Here is a 23,450-nt window from a genome sequence, read left to right as displayed (position 1 = left end):
CATACAATGGACATAAAATAACCACTCTTTAAAAAGTGTTAAGATGTCGTCACATAATAATTTATATTCCAGGAACGCCCAATTCAACATTTTCTCCTGCTACTACGGACACGCTTACCTCTTGTAACACACCCTGGAGTCCTGCTACTACGGACACGCTTACCTCTTGTAACACACCCTGGAGTCCTGCTACTACGGACACGCTTACCTGTTGTAACACACCCTGGAGTCCTGCTACTACGGACACGCTTACCTGTTGTAACACACCCTGGAGTCCTGCTACTACGGACACGCTTACCTCTTGTAACACACCCTGGAGTCCTGCTACTACGGACACGCTTACCTCTTGTAACACACCCTGGAGTCCTGCTACTACGGACACGCTTACCTCTTGTAACACACCCTGGAGTCCTGCTACTAAGGACACGCTTACCTCTTGTAACACACCCTGGAGTCCTGCTACTACGGACACGCTTACCTCTTGTAACACACCCTGGAGTCCTGCTACTACGGACACGCTTACCTCTTGTAACACACCCTGGAGTCCTGCTACTAAGGACACGCTTACCTCTTGTAACACACCCTGGAGTCCTGCTACTGCGGACACGCTTACCTGTTGTAACACACCCTGGAGTCCTGCTACTGCGGACACGCTTACCTGTTGTAACACACCCTGGAGTCCTGCTACTGCGAATACGCTTACCTCTTGTAACACACCCTGGAGTTTTTCGTCTGTGTCACACCCTTTTTCTTTCAAGGCCTAACGCTAAATAGAGAACTAAAGACATTTCAAACATTCTAATCTAGTATATACACTTAAAATGCCTTTTGGTTTGGATAAAACTATCGCTATATAAAGAACTAAAGACATTTCAAACATTCTAATCTAGTATATATATCAAACATACTATTACTTAAATATTACATATATACCTTTTTCGTAAATACCACTTATAGTGACTGAGTGTGGACTTTGTTTAATATATCAAAATAGCTGCATATCATAACAACAATAGGTATAAAACTTGGACGAGTCTATTTCAGATCTAAGAGATAAGTCAAAGCAGGGAGTCTACAAGAGTTGAGCGCTCAGCACATCTAAGAATACTGCCACAAGCCGTTGTCGTTGCCAGTTAGCAGTATTAACAACTGCTACAAACTCCCTCCCACACTGATTATGTGAAACTACCTGTCAGATCTGTGGGCCCTGGGCAGTTGAAACTTACAAGTTCTTACTGCAGGCACTTGACACAACATTGTTCTATATTGGTAAACCAATGTGATATATTTGTAGATGAGTATACAAAAGTGAATTTTGTGTATTGTGATAAATTAAAAAAATTTCCGCAATATTTGAGTTTACTGTCTTAATACATAGGCCCTAACAATTTTATTGTCATTTAACAAATATTTACATATACCAAAAAGGTTCGATCCCTATTATATAGTAGGAATCGTAATTTTTGCTATATGTAAATATTCGTTAAATGTCAATAAAATCGTCATGTATAAAGAGAATATGAGCAAAATATTGTGAAAATATATCAAATTTACCAATATACAACAATTTAGAGTTTTATTCTTGTATAGGGCCTATCAATCTGTGTCAAGTGCCTGTGCTTCTTACTGGGTTATCAATGTTGTGGTAAGAACACACCCAGTCCTCATGATGTCTCCAAATTTAAAGGATAAATCAACTTCTACTGAATCGATTCAAATCAGGAGTTCTCTGTTCAAGACTCCAGTGCTCCGTCAAGTGAGCTGATAGGGAAACACAAGGTATTGTCCGTGAGTACTAGATTTCAGTTATCTATACTAATAGATAGATAGATAGATAGATGGATGGATGGATGGATGGATGGATGGATGGATGGATGGATGGATAGATACTGGTAGATAGACAGACAGACAGACAGACAGACAGACAGACAGATAGACAGATAGATAGAAAAATAGATAGATAGATAGATACTAGATAGATAGATAGATAGATGGATAGATACTAGTAGATAGATAGATAGATAGACAGACAGACAGATACTAGCATATAGATAGATAGATGGATAGATAGATACTAGTAGATAGATAGATAGATGGATAGATAGATACTAGTAGATAGATAGATAGATAGATAGATAGATAGATAGATAGATAGATAGATAGATAGATAGATAGATAGATAAGATAGATAAGATAGATAGATAGATAGATACTAGTAGATAGATAAGACAGACAGACAGATATTAGTAGATAGATAGATAGATAGATAGATAGATGGATGGATGGATGGTTGGATGGATGGATGGATAGATACTAGTAGATAGATACTAGTAGATAGACAGATAAATAGACAGACAGACAGACAGACAGATTAGATAGATTAGATGGATGGATGTTCATATATATTGTTGCATGGCTATACTGGGAGGGGAGTAGGGGTGTCACGGTATGATACGTATCACGATACAAAAACGAAATGTATCACGATACTTGATTCACAGTGTTTTGCCAGTAAAACAAGAAGTTGAAGCTTGGGTAAAATGATTTAAAAATTAGAAATAAACACAATAAAAGCGAAACACTGATTAACCGCAGTGTTAAAGTGGAAACGCCACATCATAGACATAAGCAGCCACATCATAGACATAAGCAGCCACATCATAGACATAAGCAGCCACACCTTCTTCCACTTCACTGTTTCCATCCTTGAAGGAAATAACTTTCAGTAAGAACACCTCAGTATGAATTTGTGTTGGTAAATCAAAATTAAAAATAGGAATCGAAGTAAGCAAGGGTATCATGTATCGTATAGTCAGCAGTAGTATCATGATGCATTGATGTATTGTGACACCCTTTGATATAAGTAGTACAAAACCAAATAACATTTGGCTGGATCAAAGTTCGAGGTGCACCCAACTTTTGATAGTCCTGTGATTGGTGATAAATGTGAATGTGTTGGCTGTAAAAAAAAAAAAAAATTCATCTGGAAAAAAGACACTGAAATATTGTGCGAAACTAGGGTGGTTGTAAAAACATCGGGTTATACCGAAAATGAGCCATAAAAGGTACCATTTTCTTCAGTTAATACTTTGAGGTTGGGGTTGTAGTACTAATATTTATGGGTCATAGTTTAGTTCATATATTGCATATAGTGTTTTAAACACAAACGTTAACATAGTCGCCTATGGGAATTTATTTGGTATAGTACAACCTTGAGGGGAGTCTACTTAAATGTAGATCTCTGTTATCAAAGGAGGAAAAATACGACAAAATAAAGCCTACCTGTCCGTAGGCGGAAATGAATTGGTCTTTTGATTTGTAAACAACATGCATACGATAACATTTAAGAAAAATATTTTTACTATAAAAACATTTACACACGTAAAATTTCGAAGTTTTGGACTGCAAAGAATTCATTAAAACATTGATCACGGCTACGTCAATTTGATGATAACAGTTATTTCCCTTTGATATATTAAAAATTAGTATTCGAAAATAGCAATCCTTAACCTTAACAAATGTAAGTTAAATGAGATTTACACTCTAGGTCAAATGTCAAACACCATATACTAAATGTTAAAGCTACTCTATGTGTTTATACCACATAGAACAAACGTACTTGTTTACAAATAGACCTCTTCCCTTGATCAGAAAAACAAAACAAAATCTGTCTTTTACAGTTTATATTTTATACTAATTCTAATGGGAAAAGAAAGATGGCTGCCTCCAGTGGTGAAAAAGTTACTTTGCCAACAAAGAGATTACCTAAAGATATATGGATGGTATTTATCATAAGTATTTAAATAAAATACGAATTTAACTAGATTGATTTCAGTTACAGAGTTAGTTGTGAAACAATCGAAAGTATCCAGTTTATTATGGCTAACAATCTACGCGGACCATGATATGGGAAATAACTCTTCTCGTCATATTTCAATTTCGTACCAAATTAAATTCGTTCCTAATTCACGACTTCGATAATACTATTTGTGGTTTTGACCCGATTACATAATTTAATTGACAATCAACAAAGGGGCCGTAGTTCTAATCATATTTGTAATGCAGTCAAAACTAAATTTGTAATGCATATTGCATTTAAAATGTATTTGAATCATTCACTGATTCAGCATTAATTTAATTAACCCTTTTAAAGGTCAACGTTTATCAAAAACGTAATTCACTATTGTTTGGTTTCTACGTATACCTTTTACAATATATATGAAGTATCAATAAAATAAATTAAAAAAAATTGACACGTTTTTAATATATTTGCAATAAAAAGTAATGTTTTTCCCATCACTTGCCAAAACGCCCGTCGACTCCAAGAGCCAAGTCACGTGACCCCATGACGCGCTAACTGGCATAACATGAAAGCATGATTCGCAGCCTTTCAGACATTTTACTGGGAAGGTGGAACACATATTTTAAAATGCGAAAATTGTATTATATTATATTGAATTGTATGGATGGAATATTCTTTTGGAGATAGTTTTCAAATTGAAAATATGGTGAACCTTTGTTTAGTGTTTGGATGTATCAAAGCAGCAGTTTTTCCAAACTTTAAACAAACCAACAATCACAGGGTTTGCATGGAAGTGGTTATTAAGACTTAAACAGAACCCGTGCATAATGGAAAGGACCATCATGATGGGATAGGATCTGCAGTAACCACTTCATCCCTGGGAATTACGACAATTATTTAAGGTGGTCGATAAATATGACACCTATTTTTGTTATTATTTTTGTTATTATTATTTTTTTAAACATATCTGTTCCAAGCCTGTATCCCCACCGGCACATGTTCTACAATTGCGCATAATACAGCAAACAAGAAACCACAACGAGCATGAGTAAAACTAGAGCTCAAAAGGGTGAGGGGGAGGAGGCGGGGAGGGTACCAGAGCACGAGTGGCAGTGTATAATATAGTGGTACGACTCTTTTTTTCAAATTAGTTGAGGACATTTTCACAGATACAACAAATATAACCCACAAAAGTGCCTCTTTGAAAAGTGTTAGGCCATGCGCTGTCCCTGCAGTGGTAATGTAGGGAGGGGGCCTACTAGAACCCACCCCCATCAATTTTTTTTTAAAACTATTAAATTTGATAAAATCATATATACACATGTATATACATAGTGTGGGTTCTCCCCCCCCCCCCTCCCCCAATCCCAATATAAAATCATGCCTACGCCAGTGGAAGGTACCAAGCCTAGAACGATAAAAAGAATATGGGGCTTGTATTTCATAATTAAATACAAACATTGCGCGCGTGCGTATGTATGTATATATATATATACACACACACATACATACATACACACACACAAAGTTGTATATACACACACACGCATGTACACACACACTATATATATATCTATATCGGCATCATACCAATCTGTCTAAGACAATAAATTCAGATCCTTATTTTATGTGATATTAATACAGAAAATAATGTTATTTATTCTGCTTGTTGTTTTAAATGCGTTCTGATCTGAACACATATTTTTATTACAGTCAAATGTTAATATCCCATTTTTAAAAGTCGGTACTGAACTTGTGTTCTGCTGTCTCACAGGTAGGTAGGTAACTAGGTTAATGTGCTTATATACCACTTCCTCACCAATCGAGGTACCATTAGAGTAGATGTACAAATGTGTTAAGACCAAAATGTCTAAACTAGCGTCTGTTAAGAATCAGCTGTTTTTTTAACAATCATTCTCTGCTGTCAGCATGTTGACCTACTAACAGAATGCCTGATGCTATGTCACAGGTCTGATGTGGGTCAAATCGACTGAGCAGTGGGTTTTTTCCCCAAGCGTTTTACAAAAAGTCACTTTATTAATAACTGGGACGGTATTTTTGTTTTTTATTTTTAATACTGTAATGTTTATGTATTTGTTTGATATACTGTGTATTAATAATGTGCCATGATTGTGGACCTTTAAGGGGAAATATATTTTGAGGCCACACCTCCCGTGAATTTATCTAATCTGACAAAAATCACTAAAAAGTTTAATCAAATAAATTCAACTTTAATTCATAAAATAACAAAAAGAATAACTGTAAAGTAGTAAAAATAGATATATTATTTAACAATGTAGAATTTAAAAGCATTTATGTACAGTTTATAACAGTTGTCAGTTGCTTTGTAAATAAAAATAGCCAGCAAATCACATGCAATTTCATGGGAGTCATCATTTTGTTTACGTCATTGCCAAGAAACGTTAACTTAGTGGACATTGTAAAGTAAACATATTATCACAATAAGTAAGAGTTAACTTTCTCATTAATAGAACATTTTGTATTTCTTGTTGACTGCAAAAAAGCGCTCACATGCAATGCACAGTAAATGTTTGATTCACAGCACTGCTAAAATGATACAGATATTGCTTTCCCTGTAAAGCTGTAAGTGGCCTAAATGTCCTTCTCCACATCAAAAGGTTAAATGTATAGACATTGCATCCCTTGGAAATGAAAGGTGATAAAATTAGATATAAAATAATGCTTAATTGAACCACAAGCAATTGCAATTAAAATTTACCCCTAATTTTTTATTATTAATTCTTTAAGTCTCTTTCACCGACTACAAGTAATATATTACAATGCTTACAAACTTTGATTTCCCCCATTATGTATTAGAATTTATTAGTATTTTCTGGCATTACTTAAATGAATGTGGGCGAGGATTGACAATGCTTGACTGGTCACAGCATACGATGCGACACGCAGCACTTTGAGAAACAATAGTCCGATTACGGGTGTATCTGAATAAGGTCAACATTAGACTATGACATGTATTTGATCTCTTCACAACAAAATTTGTCATGAGTATTAACATTTGTTGGTTGATTTTGAAATTGAACAAGGTAAAACACTATAGTGTGCGTGCGTATAAACCATTTCCTGTTAATATGCCGGTTCCTGTCCACTGGAGGATACAGTCTGGCATATAAACTATTTCCTGTTAATATGCCGGTTCCTGTCCACTCCAGGATACAGTCTGGCATATAAACTATTTCCTGTTAATATGCCGGTTCCTGTCCACTCCAGGATACAGTCTGGCATATAAACTATTTCCTGTTAATATGCCGGTTCCTGTCCACTCGAGGATACAGTCTGGCATTGAAACCATTTCCTGTTAATATGCCGGTTCCTGGTCACTAGAGGATACAGTCTGGCATATAAACTATTTCCTGTTAATATGCCGGTTCCTGTCCACTAGAGGAAAGTCTGGCATATAAACTATTTCCTGTTAATATGCCGGTTCCTGTCCACTCGAGGATACAGTCTGGTATATAAACTATTTTCTGTTAATATCCTGGTTCCTGTCCACTCAAGGATACAGTCTGGTGCCAAAGTGAAAACACTGTCCAACATCAGCGACAAGGTGCCAAGTGAGCTATGACAATAAACAAGTCGGGGTCTTGACATCTGTTGTGTGATTTCATTTTTAAAATCGGATTAGGTCCAGAATATTATGGCGACTTCGACTTCTCACTATTCCTAATAACTTATCGACTTGTGCTGACTTTGGGCGAAAAAAAATGCTCATTTCATCGTCAAAATTATCATTATGGCCTGTCGTCATATTACAAAAATGTTCCATTTTTATGTGTAATTTGTAAAAACAATGGTCAAAATGTAAATAAAATAGCAAAAAATATCTTCTGCTCAGGCAGCATGAAATAATATTTTGTAAAATGTTTTTATTAAGTGGCAATTTTGTGTCATGGTCGCATTCATCATAAACATTTTATGCTTTTATTTACTCTTTAAAAAAACCCAGGACCCGCCTCCTCAGTGTGATATGACTCTCTTCCAGCTTCACCAATCTAATACATTGTGTACACATAGAGTATTGTAATAATAACTGATATAGATAGCATGCCACTAAATCATCTCAAATCTAATAGATGTTATTATGTTATCTTAGATCCGACCCTGTGATTTTTACAGAGAAGAATATCATGACTGCAAGAGTAGGTATTTTTTATTTATTTTTTTAAGACACAGATACACACATATACATTTACAGACAAGACTGCAAATTTGGCTTCCGTGAATTCCATGAATCTTCACCATGGCAGATTCAACCAGTGTTCTATTATATCACACACACGTGCATCTTCATCATGGCAGATTCAACCAGTGTTATATTATATCACACACACATGCATCTTCATTATGGCAGATTCAACCAGTGTTATATTGTATCACACACACGTGCATCTTCATCATGGCAGATTCAACCAGTGTTATATTATATCACACACACGTGCATCTTGATCATGGCAGATTCAACCAGTGTTATATTATATCACACACACACGTGCATCTTCATCATGGCAGATTCAACCAGTGTTATATTGTATCACACACATGTGCATCTTCATCATGGCAGATTCAACCAGTGTTCTATTATATCACACACACGTGCATCTTCATCATGGCAGATTCAACCAGTGTTCTATTATATCATACACACGTGCATCTTCATTATGGCAGATTCAACCATTGTGTTCTATTATATCATGCACACGTGCATCTTCATTATGGCAGATTCAACCAGTGTTTTATTATATCATACACACATGCATCTTCATTATGGCAGAGTGAACCAGTGTTTTATTATATCATACACACGTGCATCTTCATTATGGCACATTCAACCAGTGTTCTAATATATCACACACATGTGCATCTTCATTATGGCAGATTCAACCAGTGTTATATTATATCACACACACGTGCATCTTCATTATGACACATTCAACCAGTGTTCTATTATATCACACACATGTGCATCTTCATCATGGCAGATTCAACCAGTGTTATATTGTATCACACACATGTGCATCTTCATCATGGCAGATTCAACCAGTGTTCTATTATATCACACACACGTGCATCTTCATCATGGCAGATTCAACCAGTGTTCTATTATATCATACACACGTGCATCTTCATTATGGCAGATTCAACCATTGTGTTCTATTATATCATGCACACGTGCATCTTCATTATGGCAGATTCAACCAGTGTTTTATTATATCATACACACATGCATCTTCATTATGGCAGAGTGAACCAGTGTTTTATTATATCATACACACGTGCATCTTCATTATGGCACATTCAACCAGTGTTCTAATATATCACACACATGTGCATCTTCATTATGGCAGATTCAACCAGTGTTATATTATATCACACACACGTGCATCTTCATTATGACACATTCAACCAGTGTTCTATTATATCACACACATGTGCATCTTCATCATGGCAGATTCAACCAGTGTTATATTATATCACACACACGTGCATCTTCATAATGGCACATTCAACCAGTGTTCTATTACATCACACACACGTGCATCTTCATCATGGCACATTCAACCAGTGTTCTATTATACATTCAACCAGTGTTCTATTACATCACACACACGTGCATCTTCATCATGGCAGATTCAACCAGTGTTCTATTACATCACACACACGTGCATCTTCATCATGGCAGATTCAACCAGTGTTCTATTACATCACACACACGTGCATCTTCATCATGGCAGATTCAACCAGTGTTCTATTATATCACACACATGCACTTCATCATAGCAGATTCAACCAGTGTTCTATTGTATCACACACACATGCATCTTCATCATGGCAGATTCAACCAGTGTTCTATTACATCACACACACGTGCATCTTCATCATGGCAGATTCAACCAGTGTTCTATTACATCACACACACGTGCATCTTCATCATGGCAGATTCAACCAGTGTTCTATTATATCACACACATGCACTTCATCATAGCAGATTCAACCAGTGTTCTATTATATCACACACACGTGCATCTTCATCATGGCAGATTCAACCAGTGTTCTATTATATCACACACATGCACTTCATCATAGCAGATTCAACCAGTGTTCTATTATATCACACACACATGCACTTCATCATAGCAGATTCAACCAGTGTTCTATTATATCATACACAAGAAGTGCATCTTCATTATGGCAGATTCAACCAGTGTTCTATTATATCATACACACATGCATCTTCATTATGGCAGAGTGAACCAGTGTTTTATTATATTATACACACGTGCATCTTCATTATGGCACATTCAACCAGTGTTCTATTATATCATACACACGTGCATCTTCATCATGGCAGATTCAACCAGTGTTCTATTACATCACACACACGTGCATCTTCATTATGGCAGATTCAACCAGTGTTCTATTATATCACACACACGTGCATCTTCATTATGGCAGATTCAACCAGTGTTCTATTATATCACACACACGTGCATCTTCATCATGGCAGATTCAACCAGTGTTCTATTATATCACACACACGTGCATCTTCATCATGGCAGATTCAACCAGTGTTCTATTATATCACACACACGTGCATCTTCATTATGGCAGATTCACCCAGTGTTCTATTATATCACACACATGTGCATCTTCATCATGGCAGATTCAACCAGTGTTTTATTATATCACACACACGTGCATCTTCATCATGGCAGATTCAACCAGTGTTCTATTATATCACACACACCTGCATCTTCATCATCGCAGATTCAACCAGTGTTATATTATATCACACACACGTGCATCTTCATTATGGCAGATTCAACCAGTGTTCTATTATATCATGCACACGTGCATCTTCATTATGGCAGATTCAACCAGTGTTCTATTATATCATGCACACGTGCATCTTCATTATGGCAGATTCAACCAGTGTTCTATTTCATCACACACATGTGCATCTTCATTATGGCAGATTCAACCAGTGTTCTATTATATCACACACATGTGCATTTTCATTATGGCAGATTCAACCAGTGTTCTATTATATCACACACACGTGCATCTTCATTATGGCAGATTCAACCAGTGTTCTATTATATCACACACACATGCATCTTCATTATGGCAGAGTGAACCAGTGTTCTATTATATCACACACACCTGCATCTTCATCATGGCAGAGTGAACCAGTGTTCTATTATATCACACACACACATGCATCTTCATCATGGCAGATTCAACCAGTGTTCTATTATATCACATGCATCTTCATTATGGCAGAGTGAACCAGTGTTCTATTATATCACACACACATGCATCTTCACCATGGCACATTCAACCAGTGTTCTATTATATCACACACACGTGCATCTTCATCATAGCACATTCAACCAGTGTTATATTATATCACACACATGCACTTCATCATAGCAGATTCAACCAGTGTTATATTATATCACACACACCTGCGTCTTCATCATGGCAGATTCAACCAGTGTTCTATTATATCACACACACATGCATCTTCATCATAGCACATTCAACCAGTGTTATATTATATCACACACACCTGCATCTTCACCATGGCACATTCAACCAGTGTTATATTATATCACACACATGCACTTCATCATAGCAGATTCAACCAGTGTTCTATTGTATCACACACACATGCATCTTCATCATGGCAGATTCAACCAGTGTTATATTATATCACACACATGCACTTCATCATAGCAGATTCAACCAGTGTTATATTGTATCACACACATGCACTTCATCATAGCAGATTCAACCAGTGTTATATTGTATCACACACATGCACTTCATCATAGCAGATTCAACCAGTGTTATATTGTATCACACACATGCACTTCATCATAGCAGATTCAACCAGTGTTATACTATATCACACACATGTGCAGCTTCATTATGGCAGAGTGAACCAGTGTTATATTATATCACACACACGTGCATCTTCATTATGGTAGAGTGAACCAGTGTTATATGTTTGGTGCTCTCGAAGACTAAACAATTCATTCTACACACTAAAATATCAACATTTATGTTGATGTGTTTTAGGTTTGAATTATGTTGATGTGTTGTAGGTTTGAATTGTGTTGATGTGTTGTAGGTTTGAATTGTGTTGATGTGTTGTAGGTTTGAATTATATTGATGTGTTGTAGGTTTGAATTGTGTTGATGTGTTGTAGGTTTGAATTATGTTGATGTGTTGTAGGTTTGAATTATGTTGATGTGTTGTAGGTTTGAATTATATTGATGTGTTGTAAGTTTGAATTGTGTTGATGTGTTGCAAGTTTGAATTGTGTTGATGTGTTGTAGGTTTGAATTATGTTTATGTGTTGTAGGTTTACGCGGCAGATTCAACCAGTACTATGTGTTTGGTACTCTCGAAGACTGTAACCAATGGAAGCGTGACCTTGACAACTGTGTGAGGTTTATGGACACCAGTTCTCCAGATGCAGCTGTAAGTGGTCTGACAAAACACCTTTAAGTGCTGCTTGGTCTGACACCTTTAAGTGCTGTTTGATCTGACACCTTTAAGTGCTGCTTGGTCTGACAAAACACCTTTAAGTGCTGCTTGGTCTGACAAAACACCTTTAAGTGCTGCTTGGTCTGACAAAACACCTTTAAGTGCTGCTTGGTCTGACAAAACACCTTTAAGTAGCGCTATCAGTCTTCACCCCGAGCACTGGCTGTATACATCAAGGCGAGCTGAAGATCATTGTTCTCAAATGGTCACATGAATGTAGAAATATCATTTACTGCATTTTTTTTTATTGAAAGGTGTTCATTCATTTCAACTTATTTTTGATCATGTTTCCAATTAAGGTTCAATCACGCTGTCCTGGGTACACACCTCACCTATCTGGGCTTTCTGTCCAGGACAGTGGGTTAGTGGTTAGATGTTAGTTAATTAGTGATAGCGAAGTTGGTGTAGTCATCTTTCACCTACCCATTGACTTGTTAAAACTTACTCCGAGTGGGAACCGGTACTGGGCTGCAAACCATGTACCTGTCAACCTCATGTGAGATGGTTTATCGACGTGACCACCGAGGCCGGTGAAAGGTGGTCAATTTGCGACTCTCCTAACACTTTCCAGGACTCATCACACTTCTAAAACAGAAGTGTTGTATTTCATTTACACTGCTAATCATGTCAGTTAAAGTACACAAGTTTTGAACAATAGAAAGGTGGACAATCTTCAGAATTATTTTCACTGCATGTATGGTTTTTAGTCCCCTACCAGTTCAGCCAGAGGGGACTATTGCTTTTATCTCCATTCTCCTGTTTGTCTGTCCCATGTATGTGTGCAAAGCCTCAAGATGTTGAGTTGAAATGTTGTGTATAGGTTTATCATGTAAAGTTACAGATCAAGTTTGACATTCATGGGGATTTTGTGACAACAATAACTGATATATTTGGTTTTGTGCTTGGTTTCGTAAAACATTCATTCATTTATTCATGGGGATTTTGTGACAACAATAACTGATATATTTGGTTTTGTGCTTGGTTTCGTAAAACATTCATTCATTTATTCATGGGGATTTTGTGACAACAATAACTGATATATTTGTTTTTGTGCTTGGTTTCGTAAAACATTCATTCATTTATTCATAGGGATTTTTTGACAACAATATTTTTTGTGTGTGTTGCGTTTCGTTAAACATTAATTCATTTATTCATGGGGATTTACCTATTATTGACAGTTATAGCCAGATCAAGTTTGACTTTTATGGGAATTTATCCAAGGGCCATAACTGTCAAAGAGGTCTCATTACACAGCTGTCATCTCCCAATCCATTCCCAACTTCAAATGAAGATAGTCAATAGAATGGGTTCTCGTTGGCACTAACAACATACACCATTGCAAACATACATTATATAAGCATTTTAAAGGGACATACCCTAGTTTTTAAACACTAAAACATATTTTTGACTATTATAACTTAAATCATACTTTACTTAGATTTTATTGTTTAGATTATCAATTTTCGTACATTCGAAGTATTTTTGGTCATCCTGGTGTTTTTAATATCACAAAATGCATTTCTCATATTTTTAAAAATGCACATGCATCTGAGAAGTAACAGTTTTTAGAGGGTATTTCACCATTTCAAAGTCACAGACTCATGTTTCACTCAATTGTAACTTTATCCAAATGTGTTACAGGTTTGTAAACAATGAGATTAGGGGTGGGATTTAGCTTAGTCAGTTGATTGCTCAGCTGAGGTGCTTGCGTCACAGGATCGAATCACTTCAGTGGATCCATTCAACTGATTGCTTTTTTCTCATTCCAAACTGGTCAAAGGCCGTGATGTTTGCTTGCTGCCAATGGAAAAGGATGGGACATGGCCCAGTGGTAAAACATTCGCTTGATGCGCGATCAGTCTAGATCGATCCCCATCAGTGGACTCATTGGGCTATTTCTCACACTATTCAGTGCACCACGCTTGGTATATCAAAGGCTGTGGTATGTACTATCATGTCTGGGATGGTGCATATAAAAGATCCATTGCTATTAATGAAAAATGTAGCAGATTTCCTCTCTAAGACTATATGTCAAAATTACCAAATGGTTGACATCCAATAGCTGATGATTAATAATCAATGTGCTCTAGTGGTGTCGTCGGACAAAAAAAAAAAAATAATGGGAAAATGTACCTGGTTTCTTCTGATGACTGTCAAAATTACCAAATGTTTGACATCCAGTCAAACTTTACAATGAGATTGTCCCGTGTTTTCAGAATTACCAAATGTTTGACATCCAATCTAACTTTACAGTGAGATTGTCCCGTGTTTTCAGAATTACCAAATGTTTGACATCCAATCTAACTTTACAATGAGATTGTCCCGTGTTTTCAGAATTACCAAATGTTTGACATCCAATCTAACTTTACAATAAGATTGTCCCGTGTTTTCTTGTCATCAGGAGAAGGTTCTGGAGCATGAGAGAGTGAGGATGAAGACGAGACTTGCAGCTGCTAGAGGTAACGACGTCTGGGAATACAGAACCTCACCCCCACCCGAGTGGAACGCCCACTTGGAGAAGTGGACAAAACAAAAACAAAACACCATTCTAGGCAGAGTCTCGCAGACTGGACTGTCACCTCCACAAACTGAGACAGCCAATTCCTTATGTGTTATTTTATGATAGTATGTAAAGGTTTAGAAACATATTTTTTGTGATAGCATGTAAAGGTTTAGAAACATGTAAAATATATATATATATACATGTATATAGATATTGAGAGAGGGTAGTATCTCAGTGGGTGTGCATGTATTGTATTTATAAACATCTTTTCAAAATCAGTTATTTTCTAAGTGAGAACAACACTATGAATGGTTTTATTCTCAGGTGTGTTCTTTAAATTTTGTGTGGAGAGAAAATAAAATTAAAGGGACATACCCTATATAAAAGCAGATGTCTATAAAAACAAGAGCTTGAAGCCTTTGAGATTTTATACTCCACGTGTGATAACAGTATTTACAGCACAGTGTTTTTGAATGATTTACAGTACAGTGTTTTGAATGATATACAGTATTTACAGCCCAGTGTTTTGAATGCTGTGGATAATAAAGAGATAAAACAGAGGGAATATTCGTCCAGCAACACCTCGTACAACAGCTGTTAGTGTCCAGCAACACCTCGTACAACAGCTGTTAGTGTCCAGCAACACCTCGTACAACAGCTGTTTAGTGTCCAGCAACACTTCGTACAACAGCTGTTTAGTTTCCAGCAACACCTCGTACAACAGCTGTTAGTGTCCAGCAACACTTCGTACAACAGCTGTTAGTGTCCAGCAACACCTCAGCTGTTAAGTGTCCAGCAACACCTCGTACAACAGCTGTTAGTATCCAGCAACATCTCGTACAACAGCTGTTTAGTGTCCAGCAACACCTCGTACACCAGTTTAGGTTCCAGCAACACTTCGTACAGCACCTGTTAAGTGTCTAATGTATGCCGATATAGATAGAGAGAATAATCCCACACCTGCCATATATACTTATAATAGACAGCAGGAAGTAATCTTCCATAAACACTTTCGCCAGGATTTCCCCCGTGACTATAAATCATGATATCACTCACCAACGCCCAGGTGTTGTGTATAGGTTCAGACGGGAAACACGTACAGGTTTGCTGTGGATGTTCAATCGTACAGTCCATAACACCTTTGGGTAAGCATTCTACATGGGTGAGCTATTATAATTTCTCAACAAACGAAATCTTTGATCCAACACTCAACAGCCCATGGGTTCTGCTCATACTGGAGCTTTTGTTAAGCAATCATTTACTAAAGCTATTTATTACACCAGTGCCAGATATTGCTCATGTCGTAACAATCACTCAGTATCTAACTAGTGTAATATTGGCGTGATGTATATCACTTGCTGGCCAATTCGTAGACAAATGATGTGTAGTAGATATCGATATCTGCGTTCTACTGCGTTGAAACGCATGAATAGTGTTGGTATCTGACTCGGTTTTGCTCGTCAGATACGAAAACTGTTCTCTCATTTCATAAAAATGCTATGACCGGCCAGTTCATTTAGTGTACTATATTTATACAATATACGGTGTAGCAATCCAATCAACTAACCTCTCATGGACAGGACTCTCTGGCGAACTTAGAGGTTGTACACACGATAGGCGTGCTTAGACAGTTCTCTGATGGAAGCATTCCAAAAATTACCCACACCCACAGTCAACTAGTAACTTTTTGATAACTTGATCAGGATCACGTGACCAACCACAGCCATCATGTGATTTGTTTTTAAGCATTTGGACTGGTATTTGATATTTTGTTTCACTTTGAGGATGATACTTAATGAAAGCAATCTCAGCTTTCCCCTGGTAGTGTCGCCCAAACGAAAAACCGTGATCCGTATCACTAAATGGAGAGCAGCAGTGTGTAGTGTTACAGAATACATGAAAGCATCATCACTGCATCAGGCGTCATTCCTAGTGATGCGGGCTGGGACCGGACAGTTGACACCCCTCCTCTCCCCCTTCCCGTTATTTCAAAAAGTGTCCAAGTTTAAAAGAACTCGTTTACCTAGCTGGAGGTTACCTAGACTAGTAGTATAGCAGTTTCCAGTGGTACGGCTCACACTGTAATAGTGTTTGTTTTAGCCACTTTTCAGATATGATGGGCATTTCTTTGAAAATTATTCAACATTGGTTAATTTATGGACCACTAAACACTAAATGTTGTAGCCACTTTTCATTGGCAATGGACAGGGTGAGCCCAAGTTTGGTGTGTGCGGGGGCGTGTGTGTGTGTGTGTGTGTGTGTGTGTGTGTTAGTGTTACAGCCCAGTGGATGTATTCACAAGTTGAAGCCAAAAGAGCTACTCCCTATGGAAATCAATAAAACAACCTGATAAGAATATTCATTTTGTTTTTATTATATATTTCATTTTTAGTATTTACGACACATATGTACATGTTATTTTAATATTAGTACTATCATTTAATACTGAACACGAAACCTAATACCATCATTACTGAACACCTACTATTATTACTAAACACAGTGCTATCCTTTAACGTACCAGCATTACTGAACAGAACTGTTCGTATGGAGATTCCCGTTACCCGGTATACGCTCAGTTAACATGAATGTTCCGAAACGGTGGACTGCTGTTTTTATGGGGCTTGGTGTTGACCGACTGAGCCAGTGAACTCTGTACTGTGTGTCCGTTACCAAAACTCTGATCTGAAGGCGATCCGTGTGTTTTAGTCCAGCTGGTAAAGCGTCTAGCAACTTGAGCCACTGAGTATGACTGCTCTTGTTGAAGTACCGGTACTCGTAAAGTTAGGTCATTTAACACACCCTTTTAAAACTTTCGCTATTCTGACCATCGCTTTTGCAAATCTGCCACGTTTTGGTACAGGTATAGTCACCGTCTGCATGTCGACAAAATAGTTTTCACTTGGAGGAAATTCAGTCGGTTTTCTGAGGACAACGCCTCGTCTTTCAATGCTGACGTAATATCCGGTTAGATAGAGCGACTCTAGCATCGCGTACCCGCTTTCAAGTCTGACGACAAACCAATCCAAACGATTCTGTCCTCCGTTATCTTTTTTCCTCAATCCGAGTTCAATGACGTCACTGCCCGTGTCGTTAAGGTTGGGAACGATCTCGAAAGTTATTCCTCGCCTGTTGTTTGTGAGCGAGACCAGTGAGACGAATCGTTCGTCTCGTGTGACAGCCGAAACGGTTTCCCGGGAGAACACGAACGCCTTGTCTTCTTCGGCCAGCGGCTCGGCCACAACCGTGAGCGATCGGTGGTCCGCTTTCACGAACAGCCCCACCATGCCCGTGTTTCTCAAGTGTACGAGATCGTACCGCGGTGCTTCGTCATCCAGAATATCCACCTCGCCTGGTGGGTCGACTGTAGTCGGGCTGTGTTCACTGAACTCTGTCACAGACACACGTTCTGCCTCTATCACTTCACACACCTCGTCTGGTGGGTCGACTGTAGTCGAGCTGTGTCCACTGAACTCTGTCACAGACACACGTTCTGCCTCTATCACTTCACACACACACCCAATATTGTCTTCTTCAGTCAACACAGATTCCATTGTCACTAAACTTATCGTTGACGATATTCTGTTTTTAATTAATTTGTAAATCAGTAAAATGTTCTCTCTTTCTGTTGTTGTTGTAAACACACGCGCTGTGCTAAATACAGTGTAAATACTGAACTGATGTCTTATATACTCCCTCAAGATGGAAGATCTACTACTATCAATAAATAATACGTGTTCGTATTTCCCCACTTTTAATATAGGCCACAGGGAAAGGCGCTGTAAACGAAACTGGGTTTCTCCGCTTTGTGCTTACAGCTCGTGGATAACTTGTAACGATTAATCACTGTTGTGTCCAGGAATGTCGAGTGGTGGTGACATGGCGGATGGCACCAGCGTGGATTACTGGCTTGTCCAATAGCTGTAAGTTCAATGATAATAACGTACACCGACACGTCTTACACCTATATACGGAAAACCTCACCAAATGGGAGAAAACCGGTGGCATGGTTGTCATCGGACATTACACTGGTATGTACTGGGTTCGCAGCCCGGTACCGGCTCCCACCCAGTGTTTTAACAACTCAATGGGTAGCTGTAAGACCACTACGCCGACTTCTCTTTGACTAACCACTAACAACTTACCCACTGTCCTGGACAGACAACCCACATAGCCGAGGTGTGTGCTCAGGAAAGCGTGCTTGAACTTTAATTGGATATAAGCATGAAAATAAGTTGAAATTGGTGAAGCACCATTCTGATGAGGTATGATTGTATTGCTTAGTAACTAAACTGATCAGCAAAGAGGATATTCACTGACAGGTCTCGGAGAAATCAACGATCGGGATATAGCGATATCAGTGGACTTTTCTATGATAGCCCCCCCCCCCCCCCCCCCCCCCCCCCCCCCCGCTTCAACCCAATTCTCCAGGACTGGTATATCAAAAGTCGTGGTATGTGTTGTCCTGTCTGGAAAAGTGCATATGATCAAAATTACCAATTGTTTGACATTCCAGTAGTTGATGATTAATAAATCAATATGCTCTAGAGGTGTCGTTAAACAAAACAAACTTTTATCTCTTTTCCCCACAATATTCTTTCTCATTCCACTGCGCATGTGCCCGTTGCGGAGTTACCCGAGGACGCAAACCGCGAGATCTCGCCAAAATTGGGGGGGGCAAAAGCAATGAGAGGCCACGACCATTGTTCAATTATTAACTGTTCCAATCGCATATGTCCGGGAAATTCGTTATCCTTCCATCGATATCCAGCCAATGGATATCGGAAACGTTTGTGGGTAATCGTTTCACGTAGAAAACGATTTTAATGTTACTGCAAGTACGAGGGTTTGTTCGGCACATTTTGTAGGAGGGAAGCCAGTGAACGCACAAGGCTTTAGTGATAAGGGACCAAAACCTTACCGGTTCTGTACAGGACGTTCCTACACGGGGCGGTCTAGAATACTTAGATATGGTGGAAAACACATTAATAGTAAAGAAAATAAATATATATTTTGTATATAAAGAAAATATATGTATATTTCGGATTATACTCAATACAATATGTAACGTGTGCGTGTGTAAATATAAAAAAAAATATATGTAGTCAGGACGACTCTGCACAGAACGTTCCTATACAGGGCGGTCTAGTATTCTCTACTTAGATATGGTAGTAAACAGTAAATAAAATAAAATAAATATATATTTTGTATATACAGAAAATATATGTATATTTCGGACAATACTCAATAGAATGTATATATATATATATATATATATATATATATATATATATATATACACTTTTCATGTTATTATTACTCAGTATGTTATAAATTTAATTATAGTATTGTTTGTTATATATTTACGTTCATCTAGGTATATATACAAACATATCATCCGCACACTTATGTGAGAACGGCTTCGCCGATTCACACAGTTTACGGATGATTTATTTTGTTCATACCCCGATGAACGTAAAAGAAATAACAGACGTTCATCTATAATATAATAATAATGATATATAAATATATATACTTATGTGATGACGGCTCTGTACAGGACGTTTCTACACAGTCCATTAGTAGTTTATATACTTAGATTGGTGGAAAACCCATTAACGTAAAGAAAATAAAGATATTTTGTATAATACTCAATGCGTTCGTGTTGACACTGTATAAAACGTGTGTATGGGTAAACAGAACGGCACCTACCTTCGTTCCCCCCCCTCCCTCTAGTATAATCCCTTAGATATGGTGGAAATTCCCACTTTACGGATAACAGCATAAAATCTCTTATTTTTTTTTACTTTTCCCAATTAGATAGACACTAAAAAACGTGTGTATGGGTAAACAAACGGCACCTACCTTCATATATATCAAATATATATATATATAAATCCCACTTTATATATATATATATATCTATATATTTTTTTACTATACATATACATTAGATATATATAGAAAATATGCAACAAAACATTATGATATATATATATATATATATATATATATATATATATATATATATATATATATATATATATATCACCTGTGCAAAAGTTAAGCACCACCCAATTTTTTCACAGACACGTTCACGCCATCTCGTATTACGAGAATACCAATACTATTTAACATTTTAAAAATGAATATCTTTTTGCAATAAATAATATCGGAAAAAAAGCAACACTAATGATTATGCCATGGAGATACATAATAATTTTATTAACCCGTGAACAAGTAACATGAAAATGAGCATTTGCCATACAGCTTAAAACTATTGATCCACAGCTGATACAAATGACCTGATGGTCAAAAAAGTCATCTGTAAATGTCAACCAACATCTCAACACGGTTTTGAGTCTGTCACTGGTTAGTATTGGGTATATCCACCCTGTGCCTGGATGACGGACTGGACACACCTTCTCATGCTGGACACGAATCGATGAATCCTCAAAAGCGGTATTCTCTGCCATTCCTTGTGAAGTGCCCGAGTCAATTCCATTAAATTCTGCAAAGGAGGATCCCTTTGTCTCACCATGTGCCCCAAAACATCCCATATGTGCTCTATCGAGTTCAGGTCAGGGCTCCTTGCAGGCCACAGTAGAGTTTCAATTGCATTCCGCTGCAGATAGTCGAGTACTGCTCTGGAACGATGAGGTCGGGCATTGTCATCCATAAAGACAGGGCGGCTTGCAAGTGCATGGTTGTCAAAATGAGTAACGACAACTCTGTCCAAGATGGTATCCTGGTATATCTGCCCATTGAGTGTTCCGGGTACAGTCACCATATCCAATTTACAGTCAAAGGAGATGCACCCCCAGACCATAACTGAACCTCCACCAAAGGGAACCTCTTCCAGAATGTTCCGCTGGTCCTAGGCCGTGCCTCTGGATCTCCATACTCGAGTTCGACCGTCCGTTGTGTGGAGCAGGAACCGACTTTCATCTGACCAATGTACTCTTCTCCAGGTCCTTAGATTCCAGTGGGCTCTTGCGGCGCACCACCTCAGACGCTCTTGTTTGTGATGTTGAGTGAGTAGAGGACGTCTGACTGGTCTCCGAGCTCTCAACCCAGCAGCATTCAACCTCCTCCTCACAGTGGACGTGGACACTCTGTTGTGTGTTCTCCATTGACGTCTTAGCACTCTGCTGTTGGTCAATGGGGATCGTCTTGCAAGTCGTACTACGACTCGGTCTTCACGTGCATCAGTCTTCCTCGGTCGTCCAGATCTTGCCTTATCTTTAACATCATGAGTTTGAGCGTATTTTTGAATCAAACGACTGATGACAGTGTGGTTAATGTTCATTTGTTTGCCAATCTCTCTGCATGACATACCCGTGTTATGCATACCAATAATCTGCCATTTTGTGGCAGCAGCCAACCTTCGTCTTGCCATAGTGTTTACAAACAAAGAGAACCGTTCAAATCGCCTAAATTGTTATGTTATGGTATAAGCCTCAAATTGCATTTCTGTAGCATGTCACTCCCTGCGTCTGTTTGTGCATGGCACGGATTTCACCTGACATGTATGCTGGTATGCACGTGCTTTTCACACTTGTAATACAACCGGTTAGTATAAACAAAAGGCATATGGCAGCCTGGTCATGTCAATATATTTTTATTTACTATTGGTGTGGGTGGTGCTTAACTTTTGCGCAGGTGTAATATATATATATGTGTGTGTGTGTGTATATGTAATGTATGTGTGTGTGTGTATATATATATGTATATATATATATATATATATATATATATATATATATATACCGGTTCATGCTTTGTCTCTCTCTCTCTCTCTACAATAAAGTTCTCTCTCTCTCTCTCTCTCTCTCTCTCTCTCTCTCTCTCTCTCTCTCTCAAATATATATATCGATCGATGCCATAACCTGTCGATGGCATAATCTGTCGATGCCATAACCTATGGAATCTGTCAAATGTTTTGTTTATACTTTTTACGAGATAGTCTTTTAATCTGGCGTTATGAAAACTCTCGGATACAAGTTGCAGAGACTTTGTCCAAGTTGTTGCACTGCTTTTTAATTTGAACCATTCCGCTGTAAATTTCAGCGGACCGTTTTTCTCGGCCATTATAGCATCTAATTCAAAATATGTACATGTTAGTTGCCACAGTTTAACATCTCCTGCGAAGCTACTCGAGTCGCCCATAAAAACCTGTCTGTTACGCCCCCCAATTTGTTATTAGCCGTGATAGAGACTATTTCGTCAAGGGACGTTACTCTTCGCACGCATGCGCAATAGGAATGTGAAAGTAGTCTATTAAAACCAATGTATTACATCATCTCGTGATGCAGAAATATCGGAATTATTTATAGTTTGTTCAACGACACATCACAACTACGCTGTTAGGTTATTATGTACAATGTAAAAAAATGAATGTTGTAAACATCCTATGTCGGTAGCGAGCTTTGTGAATTCCCAAAACCTGTAGGTTGTCACTATCCCGGATGAAGTTATGTTTCGACAACCACGTGTTTATCTGACGCAGATCAGATAAAGTGGGATTGTCCTCTTGAGTGTAGACTGTTGACA

The 23,450-nt window shown here is 38.0% G+C and overlaps 2 protein-coding genes across 3 annotated transcripts in view; one reads left to right on the top strand and one right to left on the bottom strand.

Annotated features, from left to right (window-relative positions):
• The window catches only part of LOC121367381 (2-oxoglutarate and iron-dependent oxygenase domain-containing protein 2-like), a 10,249-nt gene extending 6,780 nt beyond the window's left edge, over window positions 1-3,469 (bottom strand). The window contains exons 1-2 of one of the 2 annotated variants that reach the window (XM_041491523.1): window positions 3,283-3,469; window positions 704-760 (exon numbers count right to left, since the gene is read on the bottom strand). In XM_041491523.1, the coding sequence (XP_041347457.1) occupies window positions 704-760; window positions 3,283-3,417 (192 nt within the window). In that variant the 5' untranslated portion in view covers window positions 3,418-3,469. The remainder of the gene's footprint in view (window positions 1-703; window positions 761-3,282) is intronic. The other variant, XM_041491524.1, reaches the window with a different exon arrangement.
• A 217-nt stretch (window positions 3,470-3,686) lies between these two features.
• LOC121367382 (UPF0545 protein C22orf39 homolog) lies at window positions 3,687-15,457 on the top strand. The gene is made up of 4 exons (XM_041491525.1): window positions 3,687-3,782; window positions 7,935-7,980; window positions 12,210-12,328; window positions 14,796-15,457. Exons 1-4 carry the CDS (start codon window positions 3,717-3,719, stop codon window positions 15,015-15,017), a joined length of 453 nt encoding a protein of 150 aa, XP_041347459.1. The 5' UTR covers window positions 3,687-3,716; the 3' UTR covers window positions 15,018-15,457.
• Window positions 15,458-23,450: the final 7,993 nt, after the last annotated feature.

Source organism: Gigantopelta aegis, chromosome 3, assembly GCF_016097555.1.
Source record: "Gigantopelta aegis isolate Gae_Host chromosome 3, Gae_host_genome, whole genome shotgun sequence".
Classification (NCBI taxonomy): Eukaryota; Metazoa; Mollusca; class Gastropoda; order Neomphalida; family Peltospiridae; genus Gigantopelta; species Gigantopelta aegis.
Note: the sequence above shows the minus strand (reverse complement) of the source record. Positions and strands in the feature narration are given on the sequence as shown.

What these genes read in the sequence shown, in the direction of transcription:
- LOC121367382 (XM_041491525.1), top strand. Translation starts at nt 3,717, where the DNA reads ATGGCTGCCTCCAGTGGTGAAAAAGTTACTTTGCCAACAAAGAGATTA. An exon ending in TACCTAAAGATATATGGATG is followed by an intron (nt 3,783 to 7,934) that starts GTATTTATCATA and finishes ATGTTATCTTAG; the next exon opens with ATCCGACCCTGTGATTTTTA. An exon ending in AGAATATCATGACTGCAAGA is followed by an intron (nt 7,981 to 12,209) that starts GTAGGTATTTTT and finishes TATGTGTTGTAG; the next exon opens with GTTTACGCGGCAGATTCAAC.